A 23897-nucleotide genomic window follows, 5' to 3' on the forward strand; every position below is an offset into this window, starting at 1 on the left:
GAAGAAGGGAAACAACGCCTCTTCAACCTCAGGTGGCTGAAAAAAAATGTGGCTTGTCACCTAAAACCCTCACTAACTTTAACAGGTGCACAATTGAGAGCATCCTGTCGGGCTGTATCACCGCCTGGTATGGCAACTGCATCGCCCACAACTGCAAGGCTCTCCAGAGGGTGTTGCGGTCTGCACAACGCATCACTGGGGCAAACTACCTGCCCTCCAAGACACCTACAACACCCGATATCACAGGAAGGCAAAAAAGATCATCATGGACAATAACCACCCGAGCCACTACCTGTTTACCCCGCTTACATCCAAGAGGTGAGGTCAGTACAGGTGCATCAAAGCTGGGGCAGAGAGACTGACAAACAGTTTCTATCTCAAGGCCATCAGATTGTTAAACAGCCACCACTAGCACAGAGAAGTGACTGCCTACTTACAGACTTGATATCATTGGCCACTTTAATAAATGGAACACTAGACACTTTAATAATGTTTACATATCTCACATTACTCATCTCAAATGTATATAAATGTATATAACAAATGTATCCTTCACTATCTTTATTATCTATTTCATCTGTAATGAATACGCAGGGTGAAAAAGGTGTAGATTCACGCGCCGAGAGCAGCAGATGTTTATTAAGCTTTCGCAGAAGGCAGGAATTGTGGTCACAGGCAGGCAATGGTCAAACACAGGTAGGCAGTCAAAAACAAACAATACCTCACAACCAAACAAACAGAAAGAATTGAACTAAATGGGGAGCTGATGAGAAACGAACACAGGTGAAATCAATGAACAAAAAGGAAAGACACGGCTACGTTCCAGAACACAAAGAAACAGGGCTACATTCAAGAACACAAAGAAAAAGAACACAAGGTTGACTAAGAAAATAAAAGTAGAAACTTACAGCCTCTTAGCCGCTCTGTCACTGCTCATCCATATACAGTACGTGAACCCATTGGAAATAGCTGGATTTATGCATAAATTGGTCATACAATTTGATCTGATCTTCATCTAGGTCACAACAATAGACAAACACAGTCTGCTTGAAGTAATAACACACAAACAATTATATGTTTTGATGTCTTTATTGAACACACCGTGTGAACATTCAGTGACGGGTGGAAAAAGTATGTGAACCCTTAGATTTAATAACTGGTTGACCCTACTATGGCAGCAATAATCTCAACCAAAAGTTTTCTGTAGTTGCGGATCAGACCTTCACAACGGTCAGGAGGAATTTTGGAACATTCCTCTTTAGAAAACTGTTTCAGTTCAGCAATATTCTTGGGATGTCTGGTGTGAACTGCTCTCTTGAGGTCATGCCACAACATCTCAATCGGGTTGAGGTCAGGACTGGGCCACTCCAGAAGGCATATTTTCTTCTGTTGAAGCCATTCTATTGTTGATTTACTTCTGTTTTGGGTCGTTGTCTAGTTGCATCACTCAACTATTGTTAAGCTTCAATTGGTGGACAGAGAGCCTTACATTCTCCTGCAAAACGTATTGATAAACTTGGGAATTAATTTTCCCGTCGATGATAGCAAGCTGTCCAGGACCTGAGGCAGCAAAGCAGCCACAAACCATGATACTCCCTCCACCATACTTTACAGTTGGGATGAGGTTTTGATGTTGGTGTGCTATGCCTTTTTTTCTCCACACCTAGTGTTTTATGTTCCTTCCAAACAACTCAACTGTAGTTTCATCTGTCCACAGAATATTTTGCCAGTAGCGCTGTGGAACATCCAGTTGCACTTTTGCAAACTTCAGACATGCAGCAATGTTTTCTTTGGACAGCAGTGGCTTCTTTCGTGGTGTCCTCCCATGAACACCATTCTTGTTTAGAGTTTTACATATCGTAGACTCGTCAACAGAGATGCTAGCATGTTCCAGAGATTTCTGGATGTCTTTAGCCGACACTCTAGAATTATTCCTAACCTCATTGAGCATTCTGTGCTGTGCTCTTGCAGTCATCTTTGCAGGACAGCTCCTAGGGAGACTAACAACAGTGCTGAACTTTCTCCATTTAGAGATCATTTGTCTTACCGTGGACTGATGAACATCAAGGCTTTTAGAGATACTTTTGTAACCCTTTCTAGCTTTATTCAAGTCAACCATTCTTAATTCTTAATCTTAGGTCTTCTGAGATCTCTTTTGTTCGAGGCATGGTTCACATCAGCAATGCTTCTTGTGAATAGCAAACTCACATCTGACTCTTGACTCCAATTAGCTTTTGGAGAAGTCATTAGCCTTGGGGTTCCCAACCTACACTGTGTATGTTTAAATGATGTATTCAATACAGACAAGAAAAATACAATAATTTGTTTGCTCTTAGTTTAAGAACACTTTGTTTATCTATTGTTGTGACTTAGATGACGATCATATCAAATTTGATGACCAATTTATCCAGATATCCAGGTAAATCGAAAGGGTTCACATACTTTTTCTTGCCACTGTATTTTATATGTATATATTCTTATCCCATTCCTTTACTAGATTAGGTTTTGTTGTGGAATTGTTGGATGTCACCTGTTAGATACTGCTGCACTGTCGGATGTAGAAGCATAAGCATTTCGCTACACTCGCAATAACATCTGCTAACCAACCATGTGTATGTGACCAATAAAATTGTATTTTATTTGATTCCTCACACTCATTCTTGGTCAAATTGCTCTTACACAGCCTGGAGGTGTGTTGGGTCATTGTCCTGTTGAAAAACAAATGATGGTCCCACTAAGAGCAAACCAGATGGTTTCACAGACAGGGTCACCAGCAAAGCACCCCACCAACATCACACATCCTCCTCCATGCTTCACGGTGGGAACCACACATGCAGAGATCATCCGTTCACTTACTCTGCGTCTCACAAAGACATGGTGATTGGAACCAAAAATCGGCCATTTGGACTCATCAGACCAAAGGACATATTTACACCGGTCTAATGTCCATTGCTCATGTTTCTTGGCCCAAGCAAGTATCTTCTTCTTATTGGTGTCCTTTAGTACTGGTTTCTTTGCAGCAATTCGACCATGAAGGCCTAATTATCGCAGTTTCCTCTGAACAGTTGATGTTGAGCTGTGTCTGTTACTTGAACTCTTTGAGGCGTTTATTTGGGCTGAAATTTCTGAGGCTGGTAACTAATGAACTTATCCTCTGCAGCAGTCACTGGCTTCATCAATAATTGCATCGAGGACGTCGTCCCCACAGTGACCGTATGTACATACCCAAACCAGAAGCCATGGATTACAGGCAACATTCGCACTGAGCTAAAGGGTAGATCTGCTGCTTTCAAGGTGCAGGACTCTAACCTGGAAGCTTATAAGAAATCCTGCTATGCTCTCCGAAGAACCATCAAACAGGCAAAGTGCCAATACAGGACGAAGATTGAATCGTACTACACCGGTTCCGACACTTGTCGGATGTGGCAGGGCCTGCAAACTATTACAGACTACAAAGGGAAGCACAGCTGCGAGCTGCCCAGTGACACGAGCCTACCAAACGAGCTTCGAGGCAAGCAAAACTGAGGCATGCATGAGAGCATCAGCTGTTCCGGACGACTGTCTCATCACGTTCTCCGTAGCCAACATGAGTAAGACCTTGAAACAGGTCAACATTCACAAAGCTGCTGGGCCAGATAGATTACCAGGACGTGCGCTCCGGGCATGTGCTGACCAACTGGCGGGTGTCTTCACTGACATTTTCAACATGTCCCTGATTGAGTTTCTAATACCAACATGTTTCAAGCAGACCACCATAGTCCCTGTGCCCAAGAACACTAAGGTAACCTGTCTAAATGACTACAGACCCGTAACACTCACGTCCGTAGCCATGAAGTGCTTTGAAAGGCTGGTAATGGCTCACATTAACACCATTATCCCAGAAACCCTAGTCCCACTCCAATTTGTATACCGCTCAAACAGATCCACAGATGATGCAATCTCCATTGCACTCCACACTGCCCTTTCCCACCTGGACAAAAGGAACACCTACGTGAGAATGCCATTCAATGACTACAGCTCAGCGATCAACACCATAGTGCCCTCAAAGCTCATCACAAAGCTAAGGATCCTGGGACTAAACACATCCATACGCAACTGGATCCTGGACTTCCTGACGGGCCTCCCCCAGGTGGTGAGGTTAGGTAGCAACATATCTGCCACGCTGATCCTCAACACTGGAGTCCCTCAGGGGTGTGTGCTCAGTCCCCTCCTGTACTCCCTGTTCACCCATGGCTGCATGGCCAGGCACGACTCCAACACCATCATTAAGTTTGCACACGACACAACAGTGGTAGGTCTGATCACTGACAACGACGAGACAGCATATAGGGAGGAGGTCAGAGACCTAGCCGGGTGATGTCAGATTAACAACCTATTCCTCCACGTAATCAAGACAAAAGAGATGATTGTGGACTAAAGGAAAAGGAGGACCGAGCCCGCCCCCATTCTCATCGATGGGGCTGTAGTGGAGAAGGTTGGGAGCTTCAAGTTCCTTGGTGTCCACATCCCCAACAAACTAGAATGGTCCAAACACACCAAGACAGTCATGAAGAGGGCACGACAAAGCCTATTCCCCCTCAGGATACTGAAAAGATTTGGCATGGGTCCTCAGATCCTCAAAAGGTTCTACAGCTGCAACATCAAGAGCATCCTGACTGGTTGCATCACTGTCTGGTACGGCAACTGCTCGGGCCTCTGACCGCAAGGCACTACAGAGGGTAGTGCGTACAGCCCAGTACATCACTGGGGCTAAGCAGCTTGCCATCCAGGACCTCCATACCAGGCAGTGTCGGAGAAAGGCCCTAAAAATTGCCAAAGACCCCTGCCACCCCAGTCATAGACTGTTCTCTCTGCTACCACATGGCAAATGGTACCAGAGCGCCAAGTCTAGGACCAAAAGGCTTCTCAACTGCTTTTACCCCCAAGCCATAAGACTCCTGAACAGGTAATGAAATGGCTACCCGGACTATATGCATTGTGTCCCGCCACCCGCCAACCCCCTCTTTTACGCTGCTGCTACTCTCTGTGACTATCTATGCATAGTCACTTTTCCTATACCTACATGTACATATTACCTCAATTAGCCCGACTAACCGGTGCCCCCCCACATTGACTCTGTACCAGTACCACCTGTATATGGCCTCGCGACTGTTATTTTCGCTGTCATTTTACAGTTTTTTTTATTTCTTTACTTATCTATTGTCTACATAATACCTATTTTTTACTTAAAATTGCACTGTTGGTTAGAGCTTGTAAGTAAGCATTTCACTGTAAGGTTGTATTTGGCGCACGTGACAAAAAACTTTGCTTTGATTTGAACTCTGGGTCTTCCTTTCCTGTGGCAGTCCTCATGAGAGCCAGTTTCATCATAGCGCTTGATGGTTTTTGCAACTGCACTTGAAGAAACTTTCAAAGTTCTTGAAATGTTCCGTATTGACTGACCTTCATGTCTTAAAGTAATGATGGACTGTCGTTTCTCTTTGCTTATTTGAGCTGTTCTTGCCATAATATGAACTTGGTCTTTTACCAAATAGGGCTATCTTCGCTATACCACCCCTTGTCACAACACAACTCAAATTAATCATCCCATTTCACATAAAGTACCAGTGAAAAGGTTGTGCACCTACTCATTCAAGGGTTTTTCTTAATTTTTTTTAACAATTTTCTACATTGTAGAATAATAGTGAAGATGTCAAAACTATGAACTATGAAATAACAGATATGGGATCATGTAGTAACAAAAAAAATTGAGATTCTTTAAAGTGGCCCCCCTTTGCCTTGATGACAGCGTTTCACATTCTTGGCATTCTCTCAACCAGCTTCACCTGGAATGCTTTTCCAACAGTCTTGAAGGAGTACCCACATATGCTGAGCACTTGTTAGCTGCTTTTCCTTCACTCTGTTTTCCAACTCATCCCAAATCATCTCAATTGGGTTGAGGTCGGGGGTTTGTGGAGGCCAGGTCATCTGATGTAGCACTCCATCACTCTCCTTCTGGGTCAAATAACCCTTACACAGCCTGGAGGTGTGTTGTGTCAGTGTCCTGTTGAAAAACAAATGATAGTCCCACTAAGCGCAAACCAGATAGGATGGCGTATCGCTGCAGAATTCTGTGGTAACCATGCTGGTTAAGTGTGCCTTGAATTCTAAATAAATCACTGACAGTGTCACCAGCAAAGCACCTCCACACTATCACATCTCCTCCTCCATGCTTCATGATGGGAACCACACATGCGGAGATCATCCGTTCACCTACTCTGCGTCTCACAAAGACACGGCGGTTGGAACCAAAAATGTGGTTCCAAATTTGGACTCATTAGACCAAAGGACAGATTTCCACAGGTCTAATGTCGATTGCTCATGTTTCTTGGCCCAAGCAATCTCTTCTTTTTATTGGTGTCCTTTAGTTGTGGTTTCTTTGCAGCAATTCAACCATGAAGGCCTGATTCATGCAGTCTCCTCTGAACAGTTGATGTTGAGCAGTGTCTGTTACTTGAACTCTGTGAAGCATTTATTTGGGCTGCAATTTCTGAGGCTGGTAACTCTAATGAACTTATCCTCTGCAGCAGAGGTAACTCTGGGTCCTCCTTTCCTATGGCTGTCCTCATGAGAGCCAGTTTAATCATAGCGCTCGATGGTTTTTGCAACTGAAAAGTTCCACATTGGCTGACCTTCATGTATTAAAGTAATGATGTACTCTCATTTTTCTTTGCTTATTTGAGCTGTTCTCCTCTGTACACCACCCCTACCATGTAGCAGCACAACTGATTGGCTCAAACACATTAAAATGAACTTTTAACAAGGCACACCTGTTAATTGAAATGCATTCCAGGTGACTATCTCATGAAGCTGGTTGAGAGAATGCCAAGAGTGTGCAAAGCTGTCATCAAGGCAAAGGGTGGCTACTTTGAAGAATCTCAAATATAAAATATATTTTGATTTGTTTAACAGTCTTTTGGTTACTACATGATTACATGTGTTATTTCATAGCTTTGATGTCTTCACTATTATTCTACAATGTAGAAAATAGTAAAAATAAAGAAAAACCCTTGAATGAGTAGGTGTGTTCGAACTTTGACTGGTACTCTATATCATTAATTTATTCGTCCAAAAATGACTGTAGCAACAGCAGATTTCCCCTTTAAGGAGTTATTTCTTAATGATTGAGATCACTGACTTTATTGATAGGCATACGCACTGAAGTATATTGAGAAACTATTCTGCATCAACTTGAATAGGTTTCAGGACCCCTACGCTGTGAGTAATCAGAATAACACAGGAGATCAGAACTTCACAATGTGAAGGACAGATGGAAAGATAAAGATGTGTTATCTATGTTTTGACAAATAGTATGGTATATACCCTTGTTTATCATTCTTGCCAGCGACCATTTCTTCAAGCATTGATGTTACCTGCAACATTGTGAAAGCCTGTGTTAAGTTACATTGCATTGCATGTTCTGCCTACGCCCCCAATACCCATTATACTTTTTATGCATTGTATTTGAATGTATGCAATAGCAGACATGCCTTTTGCAATACCCATGATTATAAAAATAGACCCCCTTATAAAATTGCCCAATGCATATGAAATAAATCCCCAATCAAGTCTGTCTGAGTGCAATACTTGAGATGGCTGCTATATAACAGCAGGCTGCACTTTAGGCCTAGTTGTCATGGTATCCACCAAGCGGCGCCTGTGACTTCCCAATAAACTTCCACCGTCTCTCCCATAGCTGGTCTCGATCTCAACTCTCGGTGACGCTGTTGCTGCAAATGTCTATAGAATATCGAGTTACAATACGCCCCATCTTTAAGCCCAGTCTATGCGCCGTTAGCCGGAGTACAACAGGACACGTCCTGTGTAAGCCGCCAGCAAAGGGTCAACGCCTGTGTAAGTTTCCTTCGTTCCTATAATACTCCTTTCAATGCATTTGGCAAGATAAAAGTTAATAAGCGTTTCGGATACATACGTAACGCTGAATTCCGAGTTTGGAATTGTAAAGGCTACGTTCTCTGACGCTCGCGCGGTCAATGTTTCCAACGACATCTGAATTTTCTCTCCCATAGCCTATATTATATGTTTATAGTTTTGTCCGAATGTTTCAAGCACTTGGGCGGTTTCATTACGTTGTCACAACGGTATACAACTTCTTTGGCGTCTCTGATAATGTCGAATACCTGTTGATTCAGTATCCTGAAGAAGAGATGGAGAAGGAGGGGGAGTTGAGAAAAGCGGATTGTATTCGTTGCCTTCTGTTGCCGAGGCGAGGCTAGATTTAAAATAATACTATGTAAACGTATAAACAGACAGTGCCGACACTTGTACAAACACATTTCAGTTAGTTAAATATGCCTTGAGGTAGCGGTGAACGAAAACTATGCTATAGTGGTGTTATGGATCCATAGTTAGAACTATCCCAGCTAGCACATAACGTTTCTTAGAGCTTGGTAAGAGCCAGTGGCGTGTATTGATGGAGGCCATGGGAAGCCAGGCTTCCCCCAAAAAATTACCAAGAAAAAAAAAACATACAATTTATCTTTCATCTCTGTGTTTTCATACTTCTCCTTAAATTCACAAGAGGCTGAATCTATCTCTCCAGAGAAAGCATCTGAGGGAGCGAAACAGCACATCTCTGTCTCTGTGTGTGTAGCCCATGAGATTGTTGCCGCCCGTAGCATTGCATGCAAGTGTAGCCAGAGAGCATTTGTTCACCCTTGATTAAAATAAATTATAATATAATAGCCAATCAGCTTTGAGCTAAACTGAGTGAGCTCAACTGTGAATGGTCCTGGCACACCAAAAAAAAGGGTCAAGGGAAGCCTGTTTTGGATTTGGCTTTGGCTTCACACCAATCACATCACATCTAGAGCAAACATCAAATGATATGCAACAAATGTAGTTTTTTTCTCTTGTGTTGTTTTCCTTCGGTGGATAGCTAGCTAAAATCGGCCCTTTCCTAAATTAGCCATGGATGGAGTTAGGGATTTTGACTTGTGGATTTTACTTAATTCTCCGTACTGGCCAATAATTATAACGGCAATTCTGATCCAACCATAAATTCCTACTTTGTGCCCCTGAAAGGATGTATGTGTAGTAGGCTAATGTTGACCCAGCTCATCGTTGCCCATGAAACAAAGTTAGGCTAGCGAGCAAGTATTTTAGCCAGGTAGCCTATGACAACAAAAACTAAAAGTGTATTGTATGACTGAGTCATAGACCATTTCGTACAACTAGGGTGAGTCAACATGTTTCTATTTGCATTAACACACACACACACAGAAATTAGAACCATGGACAGCCAAATAATATTTAGCTTACGTTGATTGGACTAAATAGTTTTTGGTGTCTTTTAGTTGTCACTGTATTAGACTAAGCATGGGTGATTTGATGATGCAGAAATGGTGCTGGAATAGTGGATGCAGCTTCTGTTTTCTTTGTAACTTGTGGTTAGGGTTAGGGTTACCCTAACCCTACTCTCCATGGTTCTAAATAGTGGTTTAGTAGTCTGAAAATGTCAGAAACATTCACCCAGAAACATTCACCCTAAAGGCATTTCATTACTTTAACAGAACCTTAATAAACAATGATCATCTGTGGGAATTTCAATACTTCAGCATAACATTTTCTGCAGGTTTCCTCATGGTTACATTTAGTCATGTTCTGAGAACATTAAGAAAACGTTACATAAAAAACCATAAGAAGACATTAGTAACGTTGTAAGAATGTTATTTAAAACCGATACATTCTGTTCTCAGCATCAACAAAACTCTATTCTCGATCTTGTTAAGTGTGTTCAGGTGTGTTGGCCACGCCCACTAATTTGCCACACCTTATCTTAATGAGTGCTTGTTTCCTTTGAAATTTTCGCTTAAGTTCTCAGAACGTTTTTGTTTTATCGGTCAGGAAACATATGGCTTCGTTCCCAGAACCAATTGGAAACCAAAAACGTATGTTCCCACAACTACAAAGAAACCAAATTTGTTAGCCGGGATCCCTAGAAAAAAAACTTCAAGAAACCATTATCCTATTGACTAGTCAATCTGTTTGTCCAAACCAAATGATAGGCCCTAAATAAAGCTTTAAGTTGTTTCTATTTTGGTTTCAAACTCGTTTTTATATTGGGTGACAAAAAGGGCTATTGTCTGTAAGTTTATAGACATTTGCTGTAAATATAGCCTACAGATAGGTATATAGGCTATTCTATGGCTGATAATGCCATGAGAATCAGCTATTCAGCATATGCACCTGCACCTAATGATTGAGCTAATATAAGATTTAAGAAAATTAAATAATTAAGATCCTCCCCATACCACTTATCATTGATAATGGATAAATGCAATTAAAGAAACCGTTTTCTATCAATGTGCTTGCACGGTATGACTGGAGTGGGTATGACAAGGTTACAGAGCAGTTAGTAAGACAATTTACTGTATTCCAACTATATGTGCAATATTTAACATCCAGGTATTTGTACATTATTGTACCTTTTGATGTATAAAAAATGTCCCAATATAAAAGGAAGACATTTCATTCACATTAGAACATTGACTTCATCTGCATCACTTAACCTTTCAGTTTTAAAAGCATCACTGTGCCTTGGTATAGTAACACACAACTAATTTCTTAATGTATTAGTGGATACTTGATATACAGTAACTGAGATGTGATATGGCTATTGATTCGGGTACTGAGCATAGATGCAGAACACCTGCCTGTTTGGCCTAACATGCATAGTAAATGACTTTGCCAAGGCCACACAGATGACTGGCGGTGACATACATGTCACAAAGCCATTGCCAATGTCAGTTAAGGCCCCAGGAATGGCAATTGGCAGATGTTAATCCCTGAATAAGAGCATTACTCAAATACAAACGCCCCATCAACCTGCATGTGCCTAGTAATGACCTACTTCTTCTAGTAGTATTGTAGCACCTGCACGAAACCTTTGTTCTGTAGTGTAGCAGCTCTCATCTTTAGCATAACAAAAACAAATTCAGCATACAAATCTGTATTTTATATTATGTCCTGTGAAGTATGACAATTCAGGGAGTAGGCTGCTGAGATGTTTTAATTGTCGGGCAGTCTTTAAGAACACACTGGTCAGAGTGGACATGGATATAAACACTGAATGACTAAGTAGCCTATGTGATAATGATTGACAAAAGTAGCATTGCAACAACACTCGTAATGGTTTCATGTTGATGTCATATTCATTTGGTCAAAGGTCAAATAGGGGGTGCTTATATGGAGGGTGTGTAACACATATGTATTTTTTGCAGGCCTTGACTACGTGAAGAGTAACACTCATCGGTTGATAGGCAGCTATCCCATCTACCAGGAATAAAAGACATGATTGAGACAATGGGTAAGTGATCAGTCAATGTGTGTTAGAAAAGTGTTGGTTACTAGTGTTGTCAGTTATGTCAAAGGTCTCACAACATGAAAACAGGGAGAGTTGATAATGTTTTGATGAAGAGAGTGAATTAGATTGATGTTATTATTTATTTAGATATTGTTGCTCCCCATCTCCCATCCAAACATAAAAAAATCCGGACTAGGCCTCAGTTATTGTAAAATCACCCTATTTCTCTAACAAACACAGACCCTGAGGAGAATCCTTGTTATGCACGCCTGAACACTCCGCTACGAAAACAACAACAAAGTACCCCGGACGGTACAAGCCGTTAACAGAGAAATGTGTCTGTCGAGACTCTTGTGTTATTGGTTTGTTTACTGTCTCTGCACAAAGAGGTGGGCTAGCTCTCAGAACGAACAGTGCTTTGGAACTCGTGCACACCCTATTAGGTGTTAGTCACAGTCCGCGGGCTTTGGAAATTGCCCCGTCAAACCCATCCTTGGCTAACAAGCCGCTTTGAGGAGGCGAGAAGAGCTTATGCAGGGTCGAGCAAGCAAACTGTGGAGGACCTTTTTTCTCCGGTTGCCCAGTCCGAACCTGTGCGTCTTTCGGCCGAGCGAAAGCTAACAGCAAATCATTGTTATTCTGAAAGAGAACATCATGTTGAATAGAAGTTAAGCTAAGCCTCGGGGTGGTCTCCCCCCCCCCATGAATCATTCACATAGTGCTTCACACATTAGCAAGCACGTTTGGTTCCGTGTGTCAACAGGATGTGTGACTACTTACAGTAGATAAGACTTTAGAAGTCAATTGTTGGATAGACTTCACATTCCCTCAACACTGGGCCCTACACTGGGCCCCTCAGGGTTGTATTCTTAGTCACCTCCTGTACTCCCTTTCACCTACAAATGCGTGGCCCGCACACGATTCCAACACCATCAAGTTTGCTGACGACACAATGGTAATGAGACAGCCTACAGGGAGGAGGTCAGAGACTTAGCAGTGTGGTGCCTGGACAACAACCTCTCCCTCAACATCAGTAAGACCAAGGAGCTGATTGTGGACTACAGGAGAAAGAGGGGAGAGCACGCTCCCATCCACATCGCAGTAGTGGAGCTGGTCGGAAGCTTCACATTCGTTGGCCTCCACATCACTAAGGACTTAACATGGTTTACACGCACCCTCACATTAGTGAAGAGGGCACGGCAGCCACTCTTGCCCCTCAGGCGACTGAAACGATTTGGCATGGGTCCTCGGATCCTCCAAAACGTTATATTGCTGCGCAATCGAGAGCATCTTGACTGGCTGTATCACCGCTTGGTATTGCAAATGCACCACCCTGGACCGCAAAGCGCTACAGAGAGTGGCGCAGACAGTCTAGTACGGGCTGAGCTCTTTGCCATCCATGACCTCTATATCAGGTGGTGTCATCGGAAGGTGCGAAAAATTGCCAAAAACTCCAGCCACCCTAGCCATGTTCACTCTGCTACCGTCTGGCAAATGGTACTGAAGCATTGGCTCTCGGAACAACAGGCTCTGAGACAGCTTCTACCCCCAAGCCATAAAACTGCTACATAGCCAGACTGCTAAATAGCCAGACTGCTAAATAGCCAGACTGCTAAATAGCCAGACTGCTAAATAGCCAGACTGCTAAATAGCCAGACTGCTAAATAGCCAGACTGCTAAATAGCCAGACTGCTAAATAGCCAGACTGCTAAATAGCCAATGAATGGTACCCAAACTATCTTGCAGTGACCCTACACACACTCACTAGACTATATATACACACTCACTAGACTATATATACACACTCACTAGACTATATATACACACTCACTAGACTATATATACACACTCACTAGACTATATATACACACTCACTAGACTATATATACACACTCACTAGACTATATATACACACTCACTAGACTATATATACACACTCACTAGACTATATATACACACACTCACTAGACTATATATACACACTCACTAGACTATATATACACACTCACTAGACTATATATACACACTCACTAGACTATATATACACACTCACTAGACTATATATACACACTCACTAGACTATATATACACACTCACTAGACTATATATACACACTCACTAGACTATATATACACACTCACTAGACTATATATACACACTCACTAGACTATATATACACACTCACTAGACTATATATACACACTCACTAGACTATATATACACACTCACTAGACTATATATACACACTCACTAGACTATATATACACACACTCACTAGACTATATATACACACTCACTAGACTATATATACACACTCACTAGACTATATATACACACTCACTAGACTATATATACACACTCACTAGACTATATATACACACTCACTAGACTATATATACACACTCACTAGACTATATATACACACTCACTAGACTATATATACACACTCACTAGACTATATATACACACTCACTAGACTATATATACACACTCACTAGACTATATATACACACTCACTAGACTATATATACACACTCACTAGACTATATATACACACTCACTAGACTATATATACACACACTCACTAGACTATATATACACACTCACTAGACTATATATACACACTCACTAGACTATATATACACACTCACTAGACTATATATACACACTCACTAGACTATATATACACACTCACTAGACTATATATACACACTCACTAGACTATATATACACACTCACTAGACTATATATACACACTCACTAGACTATATATACACACTCACTAGACTATATATACACACTCACTAGACTATATATACACACACTCACTAGACTATATATACACACTCACTAGACTATATATACACACTCACTAGACTATATATACACACTCACTAGACTATATATACACACTCACTAGACTATATATACACACTCACTAGACTATATATACACACTCACTAGACTATATATACACACTCACTAGACTATATATACACACTCACTAGACTATATATACACACTCACTAGACTATATATACACACTCACTAGACTATATATACACACTCACTAGACTATATATACACACTCACTAGACTATATATACACACACTCACTAGACTATATATACACACTCACTAGACTATATATACACACTCACTAGACTATATATACACACTCACTAGACTATATATACACACTCACTAGACTATATATACACACTCACTAGACTATATATACACACTCACTAGACTATATATACACACTCACTAGACTATATATACACACTCACTAGACTATATATACACACTCACTAGACTATATATACACACTCACTAGACTATATATACACACTCACTAGACTATATATACACACTCACTAGACTATATATACACACTCACTAGACTATATATACACACTCACTAGACTATATATACACACTCACTAGACTATATATATACACACACTCACTAGACTATATATATACACACACTCACTAGACTATATATATACACACTCACTAGACTATATATACACACTCACTAGACTATATATACACACTCACTAGACTATATATACACACTCACTAGACTATATATACACACTCACTAGACTATATATACACACTCACTAGACTATATATACACACCATATATGTGTTATTTCATAGTTTTGTTGTCTTCACTATTATTCTACAATGTAGAAAATAGTAAAAATAAAGAAAAACCCTTGAATGAGTAGGTCTGTCCACACTTTTGAATGGTACTGTACACTTTCAAACTCATCCTATGCTGCCTGCTGCTACTCTGTTCTGTATTTATTTGTATTATTGTTTATCCTGATGCTTAGTCACTTTACCCTGCCTTCATGTACTTTTCTACCTCAAATACCTTGTGCCCCTGCACATTGATCTGGTACTGGTACTCCCTGTATATAGCAAAAAAAAAAAAGTGTATTTTATTCCCCTTGTGTTACAATTGTTTATTATTATTGTTTATTGCATATTTGGTAAGCAGTTGAGGCTGCTGACAGGAGGACGGCTCATAATAATGCCTGGAATGGAGCAAATGGAATGGGATCAAACACATGGAAACCATGTGTTTGATGTATTTCATACCATTCTGCTCTAGCCATTACCACAGGTCGTCCTCCCCAATTAAGGTGCCACCAACCTCCTGTGTTGGGAAGGGCTCGTAAACAAGCATTTCACAGTAAAGTCTACACCTGTTGTATTCGGTGCATGTGAAATAAATACGTTTTGATATCTCAGCATTCCATCCTAAATAAACATGTCAAAGGGGGCATGTCAGCCTCCTGTCTAGCTGTACTCAACTTCTAAACAATTTCAAAACACTTGCGTTGACCACCCTGCATGTTCATACTGATAGCTATCCCTCTCTTCCACTCTTCTCTACGTGACTGCCTCCCCATGCGGTCACTGGACTATGCAACGCTTTTGCAGATACCCAGCGTGCCTTGCAGGCAGTGGAGCGTCTCCAGGCCAAGCTGAAAGACCGGGGGGAGGTCCCCACCGAGGAGAAGCTCAGCTTGCTCAAGTCTGTTCTCCAGAGCCCCCTGTTCCACCAGATCCTTGCCCTGCAGAAGTCTGTCCAGCTCCTCAAAGACCAGGTGGGTAAGATCAGGTTTCTCTTGGGTGTTGGGATGGAGGATCACTAAGTTAGTCAGCTAACTTTGATGAACAATATCAAATATACAGTGCCTTCAGAAAGTATTCACACCCCTTTACTTTTTCCACATTTTGTTGCGTTACAGCCTGAATGTAAAATATACTGAACAAAAATATGAATGCAACATGTTGGTCCCATATTTCATGAACTGAAATAACATTTTCCATAGGCTCAAAAAGCTTATCTCTTACATTTTGTACACACATTTGTTTTCATCCCTGTTAGTATTTCTCCTTTGCCAAGATAATCCATCCACCAAACGGCATGATCATTACACAGGTGCACCTTGTGCTGGGGACAATAAAAGGCCGCTCTATAATGTGCAGTTTTGTCACACAATGCAATGCCACAGATGTCTCAAGTTTTGAGGGAGCGAGCAATTGGCATACTGACTGCAGGAATGTCCACCAGACCTGTTGCCAGAGAATTTAATGTTCATTTCTCTACCATAAACCACCTTAGAGAATTTGGTAGCATGTCCAACCGCAGACCACATGTAACCACGTCAGCCCAGGATCTCCACATCCAACTTCTTCACCTGCGGTATCGTCTGAGAGCAGTCACCCGGACAGCTGATGAAACTGAGGAGTATTTCTGTCTGTAATATAGCCCTTTTGTGGGGTAAAACAAATTTTGTTTGGACTGGCACCCTAGTGGGTGGGCCTATGCCATCCCAGGCCCAGCCTTGTGAAATCCATAGATTAGGTGCTAATAAATATATTTCAATTGACTGATTTCCTTAAATGAACTGTAACTCAGTAATATCGTAAAAATTATTGCTTGTTGCGTTTATATTTTTGTTCAGTATAGTTTAATATGAGATTTTTTGTCGCTGGCCTACACACAATACCCCATAATGTCACAGTTGAAGCTTAATTAAGTTCAGGAGTAAAAATGTGCTTAACAAGTCACATAATAAGTTGCATGGACTCACTCTGTGTGCATTAATTGTGTTTAACATAATTTTTGAACGACTAGGTCATCTCTGTACCCCACACATACAATTATCTGTAAGGTCCCTCAGTCAAGCAGTGAATTTCAGACACAGATTCAACCACAAAGACTAGGTAGATTTACTAATGCCTCGCAAAGAAGGGAACCTATTGGTAGATGGGTAAAATAAAAGCAGACATTGAATATCTCTTTTGAGCTTGGTGAAGTTATTAATTACACTTTGGATGGTGTATCAATACACCCAGTCACTACAAAGATACATTCGTCGTTCCTAACTCAGTTGCCGGAGAGGAAGGAAACCGCTCAGGGATTTCACCATGAGACCAATGGTGACTTTAAAATAGCTACAGAGTGTAATGGCTGTGATAGGAAAAAACTGAGGATGGATCAACAACATTGTAGTTACTCCACAATACTAACCTAATTGACAGAGTGAAAAGTGTAGGAAAAAATTAGGCAAAGCAATTTACTTTTTCGGTTCAGCCTGCTTTCCATCAAACACTGGGAGATGAATTCACCTTTCAGCAGGACAATAAGCTAAAACACAAAGCCAAATTTGCACTGGAGTTGCTTACCAAAAAAAAAAAGATTTACACTTGCAAACTTAGCTGCAGTTGTTAGCTGGCTAATTGTTTTCCTCTTGGATGTTTTGTTTACTATTACAACCTTTTGATGGCAAATTTATTTTACAATTCCACATAGGCTAGCTAGTTGCTAAGGGTCGACTTTTCCAGAAAAGTTTTTGCACTGCAAGACTGCGATCAAGCAGAAAACGGCACTATTCTTGCACCACAGTATATTGTCTAGCTATGTAAATTAGAATTTCATTTTACTGCTGTTACGTTCATAGCTGACTTGTAAATTGTTATTTTATTATACAGCAGCCTACATGCTTTTTGTAACTAAAATAGGCCTACTGGTTGAAATGGATCAAAGGGCCCTGCAGCTGCTTATGAACTCTCAGGTAGCCTGGACTCTAGAGCATGTTATGATGTCTTGCCTCATTTTGTTTTGTTGACCCGACAAACCTAAGCAGTCTATGGACAAGGTATGACAGCAATCCATGCTTTGGTTGTTTTTGTACTTGGAGTGAACTATCCCTTTAAGAATGAGGGTTAGGGTAGCCATCACTCTAACCCTTACAGGGCGTCATACACATGACCCAATAAAGTAAACATAGACTTAACCTCAACCCATCTCTGGTTCCAACTCCCTAACTTGTCTTTAAGTTTTTGTCCACATTGTAGATAAATGTGTTAATGGCATAGCTTCAGACTCAGTATTGACCATGTATGGTCTTTGCTACGACAGTATTATTATGTCAGGTAGCAGTCATTTATTTCATTCTAACTACCAATTTCAATCTTGATTTGGTCTGCATTGAATCCAATTGAATTATTAGGGCTCCAGACAGATGTAGCTTTTTTTTCTTCTCAAATCATGTATTACTGTGGTCATATTGCAGTCCGAGTTCATCTGGGCACTTTTAATAAGTTTACATAAGCAGACAATACCAGGAAAAGCCAAAAGGCCTCCTCGGCTTATCCAGGGCCCATGAGAAATGTAGATTTGTTTTTGTCCAAGAAAGAGCTCTGGTTAGGTCACTGTGGGAAGGGGCCAGGGTGAGTGCTTGAGACAGAAAATATGTGAGCTATGCAGTGGGAGGCAGGGGGGCTGCTACATCTTTTATTTTTTTCAACCCTGAAGGAATTCAGATTATAAAATCCTTGCAGGCATTTTTTTGTGTGCCAGGCGCTTTATAGCTTATTTCAGCAGTGTCACATAACTTAGCACAATGTAGCAATCCAGTCCACACTGTATAGCATGAGTAACTGTGTGGCATGCTAAACTATTACTCTTCCACCCTAACGTTTTCAAGCTAAAATACATGAGTAATGGAGTCTATGTTTATAGATAAAGTGAATCAAAGAAAACATGAAATAATGTAAATTCAATTTAGAGGAACAGAGATTAAGCTGAGATTTTGCAATACAAATAGACTTTCTGGTTTCCTTAGGCGAAACCAATTTGTAGGAAAGCTGTAGTTAGTGTTTTTGTTGTCAGTCAATGCCTAGACCCACACATAGTCTGTCTACTCCTGCCAGTAGCGCCTAGCACTGTCAGTGTCGCTATGGCGACGGGGCCTGCTCGCAGAAGAGAGAGGCTGCCGCCGTGTGAAGTGGGGCAGAAACAATTTCTTAAATGTGCAAGAACCAAACTGGAACTTTAATCCTCTTAGCCCGGCTGGCTAACAAAGCTTGTGTATGGGACAGCAACTTGAGCGCTACGCTAACTTAGCCGAGCCTGCAGGGTTTTTCTCTTTACAAAGGCTAAAACCTCACCATATGCTACTGGCTGGATGATATGTCAGCTAGTGTGTCAAAAATGCTTCTTCAATATGCTAAGCACACAAGCACAAGTTCAAAAGGGCAACCGAAGCCGAGGATGCTATATTTCAAACAAAGTGCTCATGAAGCAATTCGCTAGTCCTTTTGGATCACATTCAAACGAATCATAAACAAACATTAGAGCCAAAAAGAAAATGAAATTCAAAAACATAGTTTTACACATTGTCTAATTCATGTAATCCATTAGTCACAAAACCACAGTGGTTGCAGCCCATTTATTGAGTAGCATATCAAGGCATCCAGATGGCTATGATGGAAATATTGCATTGGTGGCAGAGTCATTGTTGGATCAGCTGAAAGGCTATTATCTCTGAAGGATTAGACTGCTATAGATCCAGCTAATCATGGTTGGGTAACGAGCTGGCCTGCCTCTCCCGCTCCTAGACTTAGTTTGATTTAGGGAATTCACGAAATTAGCCTTTGTTTATTTTAACAGCAGTGATGGCAGGTTTTTGGTTAGAACTTGATGGGATCGGCTTGTGTGGCCTTATTTGGGATATTAGTGATACTCACTGCAATGCATGTGCGTAACAATGTGACAAGTAAACATGGTTTGTGTTGATATATTCAAAAATAAAGCCGTAATTTTGTGGATTAAGTCTGTTTCTTGCGAGATGTATAATTCCTACCATCACAACATTGAATATATTTGATTTCAAATAATTGGTTATAGTGTTTGTGATCATGTCTCTCTAACTTCAATCAAACAACTGCCGCAAATTCAATAAACAGCACTTCAAACTATATCAGCCAACAGCTTTTAGCAGCTGCTCTTATAAACAATACTGAGTTTACACAGTTTGCCATATATCAAAATGTTGCAAAACCTAGAATTCTTGAATGCAACACTTGTTGACTGTATTTCCATTGATGGTTTCAGGGTGGTGTCACATCAACACTTAGCGGTGACCTGAGTGAATGCTACACATCAGCCCAGGCCAATGGTGGCCATCTTGCCTACCCAGAAGCCTCCACTAGTACACAGGTCAATGGGAAGCAATCGCCTGAGGATTTTGAGCACATCATTCGCTCCATGGCTCAGGTAAAGACATGTTTGGATAAAACGCAAGCATTTCATACATTTTGAGTTATTTAATCACAACAATTAACTTTATTTTAGATACACATATATTAAGATGTACATATTTCATTATATGGTTGATTGTTTTTGTTTCATATGTGACTGGACTTTTGCACAAATGCTGTTGGTGGTACAATTTCTCTACATCCCTAGACTGTAAAAAATGTATTATCTCCAGAAATGGATCTTGATAATCACAAGCAAGACTGGTTACACTCCCGGTCAATCTAGCTAAATATTCAAAGACATTCAAAGACAAGTGTGCAGTACACTACGCTGTGTTCAGTGTACATTCTTGAGTGACTTCGGGGGAGAGTGTGTGACTTTGCTGCTACTGTGAGAGGGGGGTAAGAAAGAGGGCTAACGTGGAGTGTGTGTGATGTATATGGGTACATTTGTGTGTGTGTGTGTGCGCGTGTGTCTCTAGGGGCGCTACGTGACGCACATGGAGCTGGTGAAGCCACTGTCTGGGGGTCTGGGCTTCAGCGTGATTGGCCTGAGGAGCGAAAACCGCGGGGAGCTGGGCATCTTCGTCCAGGAGATCCAGCCCGGGAGTGTGACCCACTGGTATGGGAAAGTTAACAAGGGTCATCCCCAGCAGATAAGTCTGGTTGAAATGACATCATTAGAACCAGAAACCCAGTTTTGCCTACTGGGTCAACTGTTGATTATCTAATGTGTTAGTGATGGGCTGGAACAAAATACATGCCCACCCTGTGGCGGACAAATCTGGTTGTAATGAAGTCATTAAACCAGAAACCCAGTTTTTGCACATTCCAGCTGAATCAACAGTTGATTATCTGATGTGTTAGTACTGGTCTGGAACAAAAGCCTGCCCACCCTGCATCTCCCCAAGACCATAGTTGGTGACTACTGTCTTTTTCAACCTGCATCTTTTCAACAGCGAGATTATCCGCAGTTCTAAGCCTTACAGCCCATTAGATAATCAACTATTCAATAATGAATTTAGTTGCACTGAGGCCGCATCCTAATGAACTATGTTTGACCTCGAGTCATCAATGAAAACTTAGGGATAGTTCACCCAAAATTACATATTGGAAAAAACTACTCAAAAGTTACCACTTACAGCTGCAATATGTCACTTTTTGGGCGACCTGACCTAATTCACTTAGAAATGTGTGTTATAGATCTGTCATTCTCATTGAAAGAAAGTTTAAGAAGCAGTAGATCTGTTCTATCTGCGCTATGTCTATGCTTCAATATTTGCGATTATGAAAAATATATTTCACAGCAGTTTAGATGCTACAATAATTCTCTACACTATACTTGCTTGTTTTGTCACATAAATTAAGTGAACTATTAGAATTTTAGCAACCAGGATGCCATTCTGTCATTTTGGTGAACTATCCCTTTAATTGATGTCTTGTGGGAATATTTTTTATCATGAGAATACTCCTGTTCCCACAGCGATGGGAAGCTGAAGGAGTCAGATCAGATCTTGGCCATCAACGGTCAACCCCTGGACCAGACAGTGACCCACCAGCAGGCCATAGGCATCCTGCAGAGAGCGTCTGAGTGCGTGCAGCTCACCATAGCCAGAGGACCCATCCCTCAGCTGGCCAGCCCCGTGGTGTCCCGTACCCCCTCCGCTGCCAGCACCCTGTCTGCCCACTCCAGTGCGGTGAGGGGAGTGCACACACAGAAACTTGTGGAAGCATACACGTATATAAACACATTAGCGCACACACACACCCAAACATGAGCATACTCACATTCTGTATACACACACAAACTATAGTGTCTCACATTCCCGGGGGAGCTAGCGTAAGGCTTGACCTCTCTAGCGTGATGAGGAACACAGACACAAAAGCACCCCTTATACACAGACGGTTGTATAACGTTAGTTCACTGGGGCACACACACACACACAGCAAAATTCAAATTCCTTCTTTGAGCACTTAACATATTCCTTCTCGCTCCTTGTGGCACAAAGAGCCTCACCGGTGTATCTCTATCACCCTGTTCTGTGTAGTTTTCTTTGCATCCTCCCAGGTGGTTCCTGGAATGATGTTTCTTCATTTCCTCTTCATTAGTCCTAGTTGTTCTCCTTGGACGGCATACCTCTCTTTTACCCTGAGGGTTACACCCTATATATAGTAACCTTTCTGTAGTGAATGTTTTGAGATCCTTATCTGACGCTCCACTCTCTGGGTCCCTCCTTAGGCCCACTGGAATCATGTGGAGACCATGGAGCTGGTCAACGACGGGACAGGCCTGGGCTTTGGCATTGTGGGGGGAAAGACCACCGGTGTCATTGTCAAAACCATCCTGCCTGGAGGCATCGCTGATCAGGTGACTTCAATGTCATGGATGCACCACACATTGGTATTTAGAGGATTTGCCAGCAGGAACCAACTGGGCAAAAATAGTGTTAATCAATGTTTTTTTACACGTTATTTCAACAACAACAAAAAATCCATGTGATGACGTTGAATTAACGTGGAAAACTGATTGGATTTGCAAGAAGTCCTCAGCGTAAGGATTTCCCTAAATCCAATGTCAGGGTGACATTTTTGGTTGAATTCACGTTAGTTGACATCTCAACCAAGTTCTTATAAAAAATTAATGTTGAACTGACATCTGTGCCCAGTGGGGAATCTTGGTTTTTGTAAGCCATACCTACTAGTAATAACCAACTTTCATACCTTGTACTTAGGATGGGCATCTGCGCAGTGGGGACCACATCCTCAAGATTGGGGACACTGACCTATATGGCATGGGAAGTGAGCAGGTGGCTCAGGTACTGAGTTTTGTATTGAATTGACTACTGATAATGAGACTTGTCTGAGACTTTTAGACATATGACATTGAGTCTTGACAAAAACTTCTCAATTTTATCCCCATTGTCCTGCTTTTTCTATGGTTCTATACAGTATAGCCCCAAGTGACAAGTACAGTATTTAGTGTGTAATGCTTGTCTCAGTTGTATTGTGATTGGTCCAGGTCCTGAGGCAGTGTGGTAACCGAGTGAAGTTGGTCATCACCAGAGGCCCTCCAGAGGAGACCGCCATCGTCCCAATGGTGTTGCCCACGGTCACAGAGCAACAGGTACGACAAGACAATCGTGTGGGTGGTTGGGTAGGGGGGGAAAGGGGGAAGATGAGGTGGTTTTATTAGGTTTGTTTCCTTAAAATGTTATATTTACTAATGACTAGGATTAAGGGCACATGGTTCTGTTTCTCTTTTGTTACAGCTCTCTTTTCCTCAGAGATAGGTATCCAATGAGAATAATTTGTGACACGTAACATCATCTGTGACTCAGCCTGCGAAGTCACAATGTTCCAAAAGGCTAACAACTGGAATTCGCTGTCCATTATCAAGCAGTATTAACCATGAACTTTATCAACATTCCATGACTCACACTCCCAAACTAGACTG

The 23897-nt window shown here is 41.5% G+C and overlaps 1 protein-coding gene across 6 annotated transcripts in view; it reads left to right on the forward strand.

Annotated features, from left to right (window-relative positions):
* The first annotated feature begins 7773 nt into the window (after positions 1–7773).
* LOC129835191 (multiple PDZ domain protein-like) overlaps positions 7774–23897 on the forward strand; it is a 71697-nt gene continuing 55573 nt past the window's right edge. For 3 of the 6 annotated variants that reach the window (XM_055900629.1, XM_055900630.1, XM_055900627.1), the window contains exons 1-9: positions 7775–7893; positions 11283–11368; positions 15830–15996; positions 20298–20459; positions 20926–21065; positions 21927–22140; positions 22683–22811; positions 23176–23259; positions 23463–23567. In XM_055900629.1, coding sequence (XP_055756604.1) covers positions 11353–11368; positions 15830–15996; positions 20298–20459; positions 20926–21065; positions 21927–22140; positions 22683–22811; positions 23176–23259; positions 23463–23567 — 1017 coding nt within the window. In that variant the 5' untranslated portion in view covers positions 7775–7893; positions 11283–11352. Of the gene's footprint in view, positions 7894–11282; positions 11369–15829; positions 15997–20297; positions 20460–20925; positions 21066–21926; positions 22141–22682; positions 22812–23175; positions 23260–23462; positions 23568–23897 lie in introns of all 6 variants that reach the window. The other 3 variants (XM_055900626.1, XM_055900628.1, XM_055900631.1) reach the window with 2 other exon arrangements.

Source organism: Salvelinus fontinalis, chromosome 36, assembly GCF_029448725.1.
Source record: "Salvelinus fontinalis isolate EN_2023a chromosome 36, ASM2944872v1, whole genome shotgun sequence".
Classification (NCBI taxonomy): Eukaryota; Metazoa; Chordata; class Actinopteri; order Salmoniformes; family Salmonidae; genus Salvelinus; species Salvelinus fontinalis.